This window comes from Chionomys nivalis, chromosome 2 (assembly GCF_950005125.1).
Source record: "Chionomys nivalis chromosome 2, mChiNiv1.1, whole genome shotgun sequence".
NCBI lineage: Eukaryota > Metazoa > Chordata > Mammalia > Rodentia > Cricetidae > Chionomys > Chionomys nivalis.
This window is the reverse complement of record NC_080087.1, coordinates 58797683-58812489: the sequence shown is the minus strand read 5'-3', so window position 1 is coordinate 58812489 and position 14807 is coordinate 58797683. Positions and strand designations below refer to the sequence as shown.

Below are 14807 nucleotides of genomic sequence, written 5' to 3'. Positions count from 1 at the left end.
GCCAATACTTGCCATCCCAGGACTGGAGGGCGGGGCAAGCAGAGCTGCCGAATGGAGACTGCAGAGTACAATGAGTTGAAGGCCAGCATGGACTAGATAGCAAGCTCGTTTTAGAAACAAACAAAACATCTGCACGCCTAATGAAATTTTGATTAAAAAAAAAAGTCTGGACAACTTACTTCTCATATTAACATCTATAGGATTTACACTGGCAGCATGGACTTTGATAATGACTTCGTTTGGATAGTGTATGATAGGTAACATCATGCTCTGTGTGAACCGAAGAACGTCATTCTTTCCGTATTTATTTATCACCCAAGCGGGCATAACAGTGCTCCTCGCAGGCGTAGTACTAATCTCTCTAAATGGCCTCTTTGGGATAACTTTGCTTCTCCAGTAGCAGGCGGCGGCGGCACATGCACTTCTCCTAAGTACATAAGACTTCAAAACCTCCATCCTGAGAAGGGATGGAGCTGCGTCCTCAAAAAAAAAAAAAAAAAAAAAAGGAAAAGAAACCACCTGGAGTGGGTCAAACTAGTCCACTTCAATTATGCCCAATTCTGCTAAACCCACTGTGTCAATTAAAGAGAGAGGAGCTTCCAGAAACGAACTCAACCTAAAGAAGCAATGGAAGGAGGAAAATATGCTACAATGCTCCCCACATCAGAAAGGCTCCAGTTGAAGTCCAGTCGATATTCTGTCCATTGCCCCTTCCTTTCGCTCTCCTCCCTCTTAAAAAAAAAAAAAAACCGAACAAGCAGGGAGCCCTCGGCGGGGCGAGCAAACTGCATTTGCTCTCCCTTAGCGGCAGTCTGGAATCTTCCGAGTCCCGACGCGACCCCAGCCCGGGTCTCCTTGCCTGTCCGCACGCAGCTGCGGCCGGAGCGCCAACCAATCGCGTGCAGAGATCATTTCCGCAGCTGGGAGCTCGACCAATCCAAGCGCTTGGTGTTGAAGAGGCCCGTGAGGATCCAAGATGTCTGCGCCCATGCACTGCTAGTGGCAGACGGCGACTTCTTCCTCTGCTCCGGGCCCCTCTAGTACCGGGCTGAACCCGAGGACTATGCTGGGCCGGACTCTCCGAGAAGTGAGTGGATGCGGCCCGGAGGGAACCCGGGAGGGCGGAGACACTCGAGGACCCTGAGGTCAAGGTCGCCCCGGGTCACCCGGCACGGCTCAGCCCGCCTGGCCGGCTACATTCCTGAGTGGCCAGAGGGATTCGAACCTATCACTTTTAGGCAGTTCACCACCATACCCGTCCCCGTCAGGAGAAATGTTTGCACCGCTGAGCCATGGGGTGGAATTACATCGCTCCCGCGCGATTTGGGGAAGGTTTTCACCCTATCCCAGCTGTGCTCGCTTAGGGGCGGGGCGAATTTGCAGCATGCAAAATTCCAGCGAAATAATTGGTGGTGGCTCAAAGAAAAGCTGCATTCTGTATCTTTAGAGATCCCCAAATAACTAGGATCCCTACCACTACCGTCACTCCTGGACATAACATTTGAACCCCTGCGAAAGCTGTAGGTCGCAACCTATATATAGCAGAAATTTTGACAACAGTTTAAAGGAGGCGGGGATCTGAGAGACAGGGAGATTCAAACGTTGTGAATCTTAAGGTGTTTCTGAAGCACTCACCGATGCTTCCTCCCGACTTCACTGCAGCAAGGTTTAGAACACTGTTTGCAGTCCCGACTGATACTGGCTGTAACATCGCAAGTCAGAATCAAGAATATTGTGTGTTATGAATAGCAGCGGGATTGTGTGTGTGTGTGTTATGAATTGCAGTGGTTCTTTTCTTTTATCCATATATGCAGCTTCTCTAAACTTGTAGAAACGTAACTTTTTGCAGGAAGCAAAAACTTTTAATATTTTCCTAAATCTTTCATCAGCTTGTATGAAATTCGTGTATCTTTGGATTTTATTGTGTTAAGGTTCTTGATTCTAAAAATGGCTGTTTGAGTTATTGGCTTGAGTTTGACTTAAAAAATTATTAAATGAGTTTTGATGTGAGATTATTCAGCTATTTCTGATATAGCCCTAAACATGGTCCCGTCATTTTGTGCAGAGTATTTATGCAAAGGGGTGTTCTCAGCACTCTGATAATTTTCAAATCGAAATATTGGTAAACTGAAAAAATGAAAAACATCGAAGCAGCTACATCCTGCAGTATCAAATAGTCCGCCAAGATTTAATTATTTATTTAAAAACAAACAAGCATGTGCAAATTTGTTTTAATCTTTAATAGATAATAAAATTATGTCTACCAAAGAATTTTTAAAATATTTATTTTATGTATATGGCTATTCTGTCTGCATACATATCTGCATGCCAGAGGGCATCAAATCCCATGGAACTATAGTTCTAGACAGTTGAGAGCTGCCATGTGGGTGCTAGGAATTAACTCTGGACCTCTGGAAGAGCAGCCAGTGCTCATAACTGCTTAGCCACCTGTCTAGCCCCCTCCCAAATTTTTTAAAATAAATTCATTTATTACTTATCAATAAATGATTTGTATATCTTCTTTACATACCAGTATACCAGGGTTTTGCAAAAATGCACTGGCAGAAAAGGATTGTGAGTGGAAAAGCTCAAGGAGCCCTGCCCTAGACGCTTGCTGGAGATTTCTTCCAGGTGCCCCATGACACACGCTAAAGCAAAGGTGCCACTGTACCAAGCCAAAAAGAAAGCAAAACCCCAGAGCTTAACTGTTCTCCATTGGCCCGCAGACTGTCCTTCACTCCCCACGGTCATTAGATCACTAAGCCCTCTACAGTCTGTTCTGTGACTTTATTATTATTACTCTTAAAGCTTAGTCTTGTTTTAATATGGGTCACCTGGCTTTGCTTGAGGCTAAACTCTCCATCTTTGCCACAGTCTGCTTGCCTATGCATAATCACCTGGGGTCATGGTTAAAACTTCACCTGGTTCCCACTCTAGACTTACAGATCTGTGTGATTAAAGCCCAGAGTATGTGGCTTACTAGGGTCTCTGGGTCGATTCTGATAACTCAGTATTGCGTCCCTGTCCTGCCTACCATTTCCCTTCTGTTTCTTCATTAGGGAAGTTTCTCACCCTGGCAGCATTTCAGGAATTATAAATTATAATGAGACATTTAAATCCATAGGCTTTTAGTAATATTTCCCCCCAAATACATTTTGCTTTGCTATCCTATGTTGTATGTGACATATCCTACTGTTAGTGAAAAATCAAATTTGTTCTTTTTTCTCTCTTTGTTGTTGAGACAGGATCTTGTACACAGGCTAGCCTTGCCAAATTTCTCTAAAAAGAGTGGGGACTCCCTAAAACTTACTTAAGATACAACCTATAAAAAAAATATGGTCTGCTTTTTCTCTCTTAAGCACCTTTGGTGGAAGAGAGAGAGGTGTGTGTATGCTACCCCTTTTTGACACCGAATGAACCATTGTGAAAACAACATTTACTTCATGGGGGGAAACCCATAACAAGGGAGTTGGCCCAAAGGAAGACCAAGAAGTTGCCTTGACATGACTTTTACTTAACAACTCCTTTGACAAATATTGCTAGTGCCTACTGTATTCAAAAACTGTTCGGTAGTTATTTTACCAGGCAAAAAAGAATATTCTGTCTACTTTATAATTTTTCCACGTTCCTGTCCTAATGCTTCAAACTTTACTAGTTAGATTTAAATCAGTACACATTTGCTTTTTAATGTGTGCAGATGCCCAAGAGTAGTGAAAGATTCATTCTTCATGTTGTAGTCTATCAGTTGAATCAGTTCTCTTATTTCCTAACACTGTAGTTGAGATAATTGATTAAGAAAGAGAAATTATGCTGGTGGGGCAGCTAGAGGGAGAAGCTCGAAACTGTGAGCATTTGAGGCAATTTAGGGGGCTATTAATGGTGCTTAAAGACAGCAGAAGAACCCAGGGACAAGGCACCAGGATGTGGCGCTAGATGAGAGGTAAAGCCCAGGAGGGGTGGCAGCCACAGCTTCAACCTCAGGTGGATCTCAGTGAGTCTCAATTCCAGGGTAGCCAAGGTTGCACAGTGAGACCCTGTCTTAGGAAAAAAGGGTGTGTTGTAGGGTACTTATCAGAAATCACCTTTTCGGGGTGACTCTTGCCACGGTCCTAGCCTGCAGCGGGTTCATAAATTCCAGGGTAGGGGCGTGAGGATTAGAATAATTAGGCAAAAAGAACAGAGATATAGGAGAAATATGAGACAGAAACAGGGAGGAACATTCAGTGAATACTGCATCCTCCTCGTTTACTCTTCCAGAAGCTTGCGCACTTCACTCCAGAAGGGGGGAGAGGGGAGGGCAACAGACTTCATCAGTGTGACCCAAGGGACAGGCCTGAATTCGCCCACCTTTCGTTCAGGTGGAGCAGACCTGCCGCAACACTCCAGATACTAATTAACCACACCCTAGGCCAGGGTCGCTCACGTGTAGCCACACCTGTTGTAGAGCAAAAACAAGGTCAAACTCTGTGACCTTCAGACAAGGTGGAACAGGCTCGTGTGTGTGTGTGTGTGTGTGTGTGTGTGTGTGTGTATGTGTGTGTACACTGACAGTAGTTACCTAGACGTATTTAGGATGGTTTAGCTCTCAGCGTACTCTATCCTGGCATGATCCCAGTTTTCCTGGCATTAGACTCCAGGCTACTGCAATTAATCCAATAGTTTTATGGGTTAGCTTCTCAGAGTTCTAAACTAAAAAGATTTTGTCTTAGTCAGTATTCCATTGCTAGGAAGGGACACCATGACCACAGCAACTCTTATAAAGGAAAGCCTTTAATCGGGCTGGCTTAGAGTTCAGAGGTTTAATCTGTTACCATCATAGCAGTGAGCATGGAGGCACACAAGCAGACGTGATGTATGCAAGTAGCTGAAAGTTGTATATCCAGATCCACGGACATCAGGAAGAGAGTGACACAGGGCCTGGCAAGGGCTTAAAGCCTACCCCTAGTGACACACTTTCTCTAACAAGGCCACACCTACTCCATCAAGACCACACCTCCTAACCCTTTCAACTACTGCCACTCTAATTCAAATGATGAGTCTGTCACCACAGATCCATCACTGTAGTAGATTCCCGGTTTTAAACAGCTGTCCTCCCAGTAATATTCAGTGAATGCCTCTCTTCCAGGCACTAAGGATTGGTTGAAGACAGAAGCTCTTCCCCTGTTAACACTGTTTTTAGATAGGAAAATAATCATGAGTAAGTTTTCTTCTAACGTTAAATGATATAATTTCAGATAGTGTAACTACTGAGAAGGAAAGTTAAGCAAATTACAGGGAGAGCATACGTAGAGTTGGATAGTTTAGGCAGAGTGGCTGGGGAAGGCTTCTTTGATTTAGTGCATGGTGTTTAATAGAGGCTAAGAAGAAGCTGGGATATAATGTTCTGGACAGACGGAAGAATGAGTGTACACCAAGAAGCAAGAGCAAGTTAGACACAGTCAAGCCATCATGAGGTCAGCATGCCGGGAGCAAATCAGCTAGGAGGCTGGAGGAAGATAGGTCAGAGAGACAAGATGCCCATGATAGGGAGAATGATTTGACTCCGAGTACAGGACAACCTCTGGACAATTTCAAGCTTGGCATTGGCTTTCATTTTATCTTGTGTGTATGACTGTCTGGATGGCTTCGAGACCAGAAGAGGAGGTCTAGTTCTCTGGAACTGTAGTTACAGTTTTGAACCACCATGTGAGTGTTGGGCCCAAACTCTGGTTCTCTGCAAGAGCAACAAGTGTTCTTAACCACTGAGCCATCTCAACTGACTTTAAAAGTTGCCTTTATCTAGGGAATTCTCATTTGAAAGATAGTTACTTTTTCACCATGAATCCCTTATGTTATCTGTAGGTTAATGGGATGGTTCTCTACTTTATTGAAAGGGAGTAAACATCATAGCCATATACAAAGAAGAAATGGGATTTAGTGGCTCTGAGAGATGGTTTTAGAAGCAGGATCAGGTCTTGATTGAATCTCAGCTCTGCTTTTTTCTAATTCTGTGACTTCAAGCAAGCAGTTATTTCATCTGTAATAATAATAATAATAATAATAGCAGAATATCCATGTGACCTCTGCCTCCTCGGAACACCTCTTCCTTATGTCCAGGCATCACATCATCCCAGCTCTCCTGCCTGTCTGGCCATGCCTTCACATTGGATGCAAATGGAATGTACGGTGTCCTGGAAGGTGCCTGAACAAAGTGCTGGCTATAACCAATGGAGTGAGGAAGCTACTCAGTTACACAGGTGTAGTTTTCCTCTTCTGCCCATTAAGAGTTCAGTTAGATTATTAACCATTTTAATCTATTATCTATTTTGTGCAGATATACATATGTGTGTATGCACACATGCTGTGTGGTATACATTTGTGGAGGTCAGAAGACAACTTTTCAGAAATTGGTTCTCTCCAGCTACATGGGTCCTAAGGATCCAACTTAGGTCAGTAGGCTTGGCAGCAAGTGCCCTTCTATGCTGAGCCATCTCCAGACCTACTCAAATTTTAAGTTAGCGTACCAAGTATTTAGTTTCATTATGGCATTTTTCAAACATATTTTTTCCTTTTACTTTTCTAAGTTTCCAAATTTCTTAAAGCAGGCATATTCATCTTCTATTGCTTTATAACAATGTGAACATGTTTGAAGTCACATAGCCTTCTCTTGGCTTTGTGGGTCATCTGACCATAGAGTTAGTAATGTCTCTGCTTTGAGTCTCACAAGGCTGAAAGAATGGTGTCCATCAAGCCTGCAGTCTGTCTGGAGCCTGGAGGCCTCTTCTCAGCTTCCTGATGGCAGTGTCCATTTCCTCATGACTGTGGGATGGAGCCCTAATTGCATTGCTGGCTATGTGGATAATCAATGAGTTAAAGGGGTGGGGGATGTGGGATAACTAGAATGGAAATTTAGGAGATTTTAGGATATGGAAAATGGCTACTGAAGGCTATAGCCAAGTTAAGTGGTAACTGAAGCAACATGAAGGAACTGTGTGAACTAAGGTCAGGGAATGGAGAGGCCAAGTAACATTCTACAAGAACTTAAAGGAGTTTGCTTATTTGATGTTGGAAGATACAAAATAATCCCATGCTAGTTCAGAATTATGTTTAATAAAGAGTTATTTATTTAGGGGAGGCTTACAGATCACTGTCCTAGATCATAATCCTCTGCACAAACAGGGAACAGTAACAGAGTCTACAGCCAGAAGTGAGAGCTGGAAGCAAGAGAGTGAGTGCAGGCTTTACAGCTGCATTTATAATATAGGAGCCCACGCCCAAGTATCTGAAAGGCTATTGGCTGAAGGAGCTCCCACAGCACCTCCCCCTTTTGTTTAAATAAGAGAGTTCCAAACCCAATGCAAAACTATGTACACTAGGAACAGATATCAAGTATAAGATTAAAATTACAACCAGCATAAACAATATTAAGCAAGGAACATACACTAAATGTTTTAATAAACATTCTATCCTAAAGAGTCTAAGTCTTGAATTGAAAATGGCTTGGCCTGAGAAGGGGAATAATATTACCTGAGTAGGCAGGAAGTGCAATGAAGCAACTTCCAAAAATGTGCAGTAGATGACAGAGACAACTGGCGCCCAAGCAATCACCCAAAGTCTCATTTGCAATGTTGAAGCAACCAACTTTGGCTCAGGCCTAGAGTAACTGACAGACCATTTTCAAAGGCAGAGAATTTTTCAAAACCATATTAGCATGTCTTGGCAAGATTTGACAGTCTTTTTTCTTGTATCCTGCTTGTACAGTTCAGACATCATGCACTTTGTCAGTGGTCGAGGCATGGCAGTTTCTTGCCCAAAGGCCAGTTGTGCCAAGAAGACAAACTCCAAATGGACTGTCTTTGGTGCTCAACACTTTCTCAGGAATAGATCACTGCTGCCAGGAGCAATTGTGTCTCACGTCAACAGGATTCTAAGTTATTTAAATGCCATGTTCTGCAGATCTTTGAAGTGGTTGAAGGTTACCTATCTACGCAGAATACAATCTCTTTGTATCTAAAGAACCTAATTAGTCTGACTAAAAATATAACAAACATGAATGGCTATTAACCTATAATACTTAATACCTATATAACTTAAAGATTAAGGCTTCATATAAGAATATTAAACAGTCTTTAAACACTCTCCTCTTATGAGGACAATGACATCAAAATGTAAACAATGTATAAATTTCTTAATCAGAGGTAGAAATATATAATGCAATATGATAACTATATCCTAAAATTGTATCAATATACAAAATGTCTTAAACAGAGGTAGAAACATGCATGCATACAATATGACAAAATAACTTTGCATGGGCATACAAATATTATAAACAGAACTAACAAATATAATTGAACTTGTATCAATATACAAGAAATTATACTAGTGTAAATTGTCCATAAATAATAGCTCACAAGTATTCACTCTATTACTCATATTATTATTATTAGTGTGGATAAGTTCACACTAAATTACCTATTATCCCATTCAATCTTCCCTTTTTTTTTGATTATCTCGAGGCCTACATAATTTCCACCTAAATCCCCAAACCCTTTGTGAGTAATAATCAACCCCTCAATGGTGTCTCTAACCATGAGGACAAACTTTTTTGGAAGAGGGGACATCGCTTTCTAGAAATGCTTCCTGCTGTCATGTGGACAATGTTTTTCTCTTTGGGATCCTGTAAAAGTAAAATGATGGTTAAAGATTGCTGTTTTGTATAATTACAAATGATCTCTGAGGTGTCAATAGGGTCTTTTTGTTTGTTTGTTGTTTGTTTTGAAGTTTTTATTTGGAGTTCTGGTCAGAATGTTGTAAGAAGGAGCACTGCTGCGGGAGCACCTTCCACTCCTTCAGCCAGTGGGCTTGTACTTCAGCGGCTTTTGGCTGAAGGAGTAGAAGGTCCTCCCGCAGCAGTGTACCATTTCTGCAACTGGTACCCAAACCAGTGTCATAGTAGCACTATCAGCATCATGACATCACATCAACCATGTGGAGTCATTATTGTGGGACCCCATCTTCTCCCTGGAAGTTTCGGTTCAGTGTGAAAAACTTAAGCATTATTCATATAGACATATATTCAATGAAAGGTACAATATAAACAAAATGGGCATGGAAAAGTAAAATATTTCCTTAAAATCTATCTTCTTTCCCATACCAAATGGCTCCTGACATGAGACAGAAATTCTGAATTTTTCTTTTAACAACATGCTTGGATTTAAAGAAGGATAGCCATTGTCCATCTCCAAAGCCAGCTCTTATTTTTAAGTAGAGATGTATACATGTCCAAATAATCAAATTTTACCATACAGATAATACAACATCATAAGGAAGATTTCTTTTTGCTTGTTGATTCTTTCTGAATAGTTATCTTTTTTTTATCTTTAGGCATCTAGATGTCCAAGGTCTCTCCACTCTTTTAAGATGAATAGTTTCCTGCAAGATAAGAACAGAACCCTGCCCCAACCCTTATTTGGTTTTCTTACCATTTATATGATTGTCACTTCTGTGGATGAGCCGTCATCTCTCTTTTTCAAGAGATTTCTCTTTTTCAAACCAAATCTTTATCAATTTTGATTGTGTCCATAGCTTTTCTTCTCCTGTGGAAACAAGAGTGGAACCCCTTCCCCAACGTAGCACATCTCCTGGTTTCCATGGTGAGGTCAGCACATCCTTGAAATATACTGGCTAATTTAATTCGGAAGTTTTTTCTATATCCAATGTCTCTCTGCTGCTATTATGCCTTTCTCATTAGCATTAAGAAAATTCAAGGTTAATAAAGCATTAAGCAATCTATTTCTGGGGATATTTTCCATCCCTTCCTGTTTGTTTAGCATATATATTATAGTCTGATTTGATCTTTCTGTACCTGCCTGACCTGTAGGATTATTTGGTATACCTGCAATATACTTTCTATTATAATAAGCAAAAAACTGTTTCATTTTCTTAGACACATATGCTGGACCATTGTCTGTCTTTATTTGTGCAGGTATTCCCATGATGGCCATAACTTCTGATAAATGTGTTATTACTGAATTGACCTTTTCTGAACTCAAGGCAGTTATCCATTGAAAACCTGAATAAGTGTCAATGGTGTGGTGTACATATTTTAATTTTCCAAATTCTGTAAAGTAGAACATATCCATCTACCAGATCTCATTCCTTTGAGTACCCTTTGGGTTACTCCCTGCTGGTAATGGTATTTGGTTATAGAAAGAGCAAGTAGGATATCGCCTTATAATCACCATAGCTTGTTGCCATGTAATAGAAAACTCATCCTTTAAACCTTTGCTATTGACATGATGTTTCTTATGAAATTCTGAGGCCTTCAGCAGACTTCCAATCAATAATCAATCTCTACATTACCTTATGCTAGAGGACCTGGCAGACACATATGGGATCAAATGTGTGTTGTGTATATGGGACAAAGCCTATTCCTGATTATATCTTGAACCTATATGAATAATGAAGTCAATTCCGTATCATCTGGTATAAATTCAACAGTTTCAATATGCAAGACAACTCTTTCTGCACATTGCAAATCAGTAACTATATTGAGAGGTTCTTTAAAATCCCGTAGTACCATGAGAATAGTATATAATTCTTCCTTTTGGACAGAATTGTAAGGGCTTTGTTCCACCTTACTTAATTCTTCTGATTTATAACCTGCCTTCCTTATTTGCATCTGTATAAAATGTACGGGCTCCAGTTATTGGTGTATGACATACCATTTGGGGAAGAATCCAAGTAGTTCTCTTTATAAGGTTAATTCTATCACTTTTGAGATAATTTTATATTAATTTCTCTCAAAAAAATTAGCACAATCTTTTTGCCGTGGTTCATTGTCTTTCCATAATATTTTAATTTCAACAGCAGTAAAAGGAACTATAATCTTGCTGGGTCTATATCTGCTAGTTGATGAAGTCTCAATTTTCTTTTTATAATTAATTCAGAGACCTTTTTCCACAAAAGTTTTAAATTTTTTACTTGGTTTATGTGATAAAAAGATCCATTCTAAGATAATATCTTCCCTCTGCATTAAAATTCCTATAGGGGAAATTCTAAAAGGTAATATGACTAGAATACAGTTAAGATTTGGATTCTCTCTATTTACATGTGCCTCTTGTAATTTCTCTTCCACAATCATCAATTCTTTTTCCATGTCAGCTGTTAATTCTCTGGGACTATTTAAGTCTTTGTCACCATCTAAGGTTTTGTTTAAATGAACTATTAGGTCAGGTGTTATCCCAACAGCAAGTCATAGACTAGAAATAGCTCCTAACAATCTTTAAAAGTCATTAAGTCCGCAATCTGTCTCTCCTTGTAACACGAATGGGGGCCTGCTTGTTGTTGGGGTTTTTGTCCCGCCCGGTACCCCACAACTGTTTAGCCCCAAAGAAAATCACACATAGGTCTTTATAAATTATAAACTGATTGCCCATTAGCTCTAGCCTCTCACTGGCTAACTCTCACATCTTGATTAACCCATTTATCTGATCTATGTTAGCCATGTGGCTCATTATCTTTTTCAGTGGGACAGATCACATCCTGCTGCTTCAGTGGTCTGGGCAGGAGTGGGAGGAATCAGCTTCCTCCTTCCCAGAATTCTCCTGTTCTCCTTGCATCATTTCTACTTCCTGTTTGGTTTTCCCACCTATACTTCCTTCCTGGCCAATCAGCATTTATTTAAAAAATTATTAACAGAATACAGACAATTCTCCTGCACCGTCTCCTAATTTGTGCCTTTTGTGTTCTAATTTCTGTGAACCTATTTTGTAACCTAGGTAATTGACAGAATCTCCTCTTTGTATTTTTTCAGGAGCAATTTGTAATCCCCATTTAGGTAAAACTTTTTTTACTTCTTTAAACATTCTTTGTAAAGTATCTGCATTTGAGTCAGATAACAAAATGTCATCCATGTAATGGAAAATTATAGACTTAGGAAATTGCTTGCATATTATTTCCAATGGCTGATTTACAAAGTATTGGCACAGGGTGGAACTATTGAACATTCCCTCGGAACTACGGTCCACTGGTACCTTTAATAGGCTGAGAATTATTATAAGTAGGCACTATGAAACAATTTTTTCTCTATTCTTGTAAAGGTATAGTGAAGAAACAATCTTTTAAATCAGTAACTATAAGAGGCTGGTGTAAGAGGTCCTTCTTTCTATGTGTTGCTTTCATTGGTTGAATAAAGAGACTGCCTTGGTCTTTTGATAGGGCAGCACTTAGGTGGGCGGAGTAGACAAAACTGAATGTTGGGAGAAATAAGGCAGAATCAGAGAGAGCTGCCACCATGAAGCTCTGGCCTGAGACAGACATAGGTTAGAATTTTTCCCGGTAAGCCACGACTTCGTGGTGCCACACAGATTATTAGAAATGGGTTAGATCAAGATGTGAGAGTTAGCCAATAAGAGGCTAGAGCTAATGGACCAGGCAGTGTTTTAAATGAATACAGTTTCTGTGTAATTATTTGGTGTATAAGCAAGCTGGGTGGGATGGAATAAGGGGCCCCTCTCTCTTACAAGAGGCTATCCTTTTGGTAATAGAGAAGGCAGAGGAATTCCAGACTGTAGAGGGCCCATAGGTTGGATAACCTTGTTGACAGCTCTTAAATCTATCACCATTCTCCATTTTCCAGATTTTTTTTTAACAACAAATACAGGAGAATTCCAAGGGCTGGTTGATCTTTGATATGGTGAGCATCTAATTGCTCTTGTACCAGCTGTTCTAAAGCCTGCAGTTTGTCTTCTGTTAAAGGCCATTGTTTAGGCCATATGAGTTAGTACCTCTGACGGTTTGCTAGTTGATTTGTGTTCTTGTACATCCTGGATGGCTGATGATTTTTTTTTTGTAATATTTCATAATATCCTTCCCAGAAACATGAGTTTTACAGACTGCAGGAATGCTAACTGGGGATTCCATTGCTGCAATAGGTCACAGCCCCATAAATTCACTGCAATATTAGCTACATATGGCCTCAGCCTTCCTTTCTGTCCTTCTAGCCCTATGCATTTAACCCACCTCATGCTTTGTTTTACTTGAGATAGGGCTCCAATTTTTAGGAATTGAATATCTGCTTTTTGAAGAGGCCAATCTGGACGCCAAGATTCTGGAGTAATGATAGTTACATCCATATCTGTGTCTAGTAGGCCCTCAATTACAGTGTCATTTATATATACTCTTAGCTTTGGTCTTTGGTTATTTATAGAAGTCTACCAAAATAAACATTTTCTATTTCCTACTGAAGTTTTTGACTTATCTTCCAGGTCTATTCCATCATCCAGCATGGTATGTTTTTTTACAGTAGGCACTGGATTGTTTCATTTTCCTGGTGAAACTTGTTCTCCACAGTGACTGGGAATGACTGGGCCTTGTTTGACACTGGGACCTATGAGAGGCCCCCCAAGGAGTTTCCTGGTGATATCAGGTTGCTTTGTCTGTCTCCTGTCGACCTACATTCATTAGTCCAATTTTAGCCTTTGCCATACCTCCTACATATACCAGAAGGCTGAGTCCTCCTATTCTTGCTATTCCTAGAGGAGATATTATTCCTAGAAATTCCTTGTCCCTTCTTAGATGTTCCATTCTTCCACAATTATAAAACATTTGGTATTTTGGTGTCTCCTCATACCACTGGAAATCACTTCTCATCCCCAAACTTCAGTACTATAGTCAAATGTTTCAACATTCATTGTATGCAAGATCCATTCATCTATGGGTGCTAATCTAACCTTTAAAAGCCCAAGGATTTTCTTACATTCAAAGTTGGCATTTTCACAAGTCAAGGTCTTGACTTCAGGGTCTGTCACTCCCAATTGTACAGCCTTAGTTAATCTTTGTAAGAAGTCAGTAAAGGTTCTCTCTGGCCCTGTTTAACCCTCATATATGACTCAGTCCTCTTTCCTGGTTCCTGAATCCTGTCCCAAGCATTTAAAGCTGCTGTACTGCATAGGGACAAGGTGTGTTCATTGTAGTGAGCCTGTTCCTGAGGATCAGAGTAATGACCCTCATGAAGAATTTGATCTTGGGAAGTCTCAAATCCTTTTGCTTTCCCCTGTTGCTCTAAAATTTTTGCATCTTCTCTCCAATAACACTTCCAAAGCAGCTGAGGTCCATTTTCTAGGATCACTGAGATTAACTGAAGCCAAATGTGTGGAGTGGCCTTAGTGCTCGAAGCCCACGTTTTCACCACTTCCCTGACAAATGGTGAATGTAGCTCATAAGAAACTATTGCTAGTTTTATTTCTTTTAGATCACTCATACGTATTGGTTCCCGTGCTTTGACTACTTTAGGGTACTGTGTGTCAGGTGGTCTTTCTGAGTTAATAACTGGATATGCAATTGAAACTCTGTAAGTCATCCAGAGGTCTGGCACATACTGATGAGGCTAAATCCTGTCCTTGTACCTCTGTCCCTGCTCATCAATTTCAGTAAATTCCTCAATCTTTTCAAATCTTTTTACTACTGCTTTTTTTAATGTCTGACTCTCCTGTCCAGTGTTCTGTTTTAATGTCCTCACTGAGGATTCCAACTTGTTCAGTAAAGATAATGTCTCATCCTTGGACATATAATAACTTTTCAACAGATTCTGACAGTTAGATTCAAATTGATGCTGTCCCTCTCTGTAGTATTGTACCATTTTTTCGTGAGATAATATTGAAAACAAAGCTAATTGCTAAAATCAAATAATAGGAAGGAAAATAGTGTAAGTTTTACACAATACCTTCCATAATATAAGCAAAATAATTATTGAGCTCCTGGATGTTATCAGTCATTTTTTGTGGTTTTTCAGATCCTACCTGTCATAAAGTAATTATGACTTA

The 14807-nt window shown here is 40.3% G+C and overlaps 2 protein-coding genes across 2 annotated transcripts in view; one reads left to right on the top strand and one right to left on the bottom strand.

The window, feature by feature from the left end:
• The window catches only part of Rtn4ip1 (reticulon 4 interacting protein 1), a 43587-nt gene extending 42295 nt beyond the window's left edge, over nucleotides 1-1292 (bottom strand). The window contains exon 1 of the mRNA XM_057762612.1: nucleotides 180-1292. Coding sequence (XP_057618595.1) covers nucleotides 180-456 — 277 coding nt within the window. The 5' untranslated portion in view covers nucleotides 457-1292. The remainder of the gene's footprint in view (nucleotides 1-179) is intronic.
• Nucleotides 954-14807, top strand: part of Qrsl1 (glutaminyl-tRNA amidotransferase subunit QRSL1) — a 33230-nt gene continuing 19376 nt past the window's right edge. The window contains exon 1 of the mRNA XM_057762610.1: nucleotides 954-1087. Coding sequence (XP_057618593.1) covers nucleotides 1064-1087 — 24 coding nt within the window. The 5' untranslated portion in view covers nucleotides 954-1063. The remainder of the gene's footprint in view (nucleotides 1088-14807) is intronic.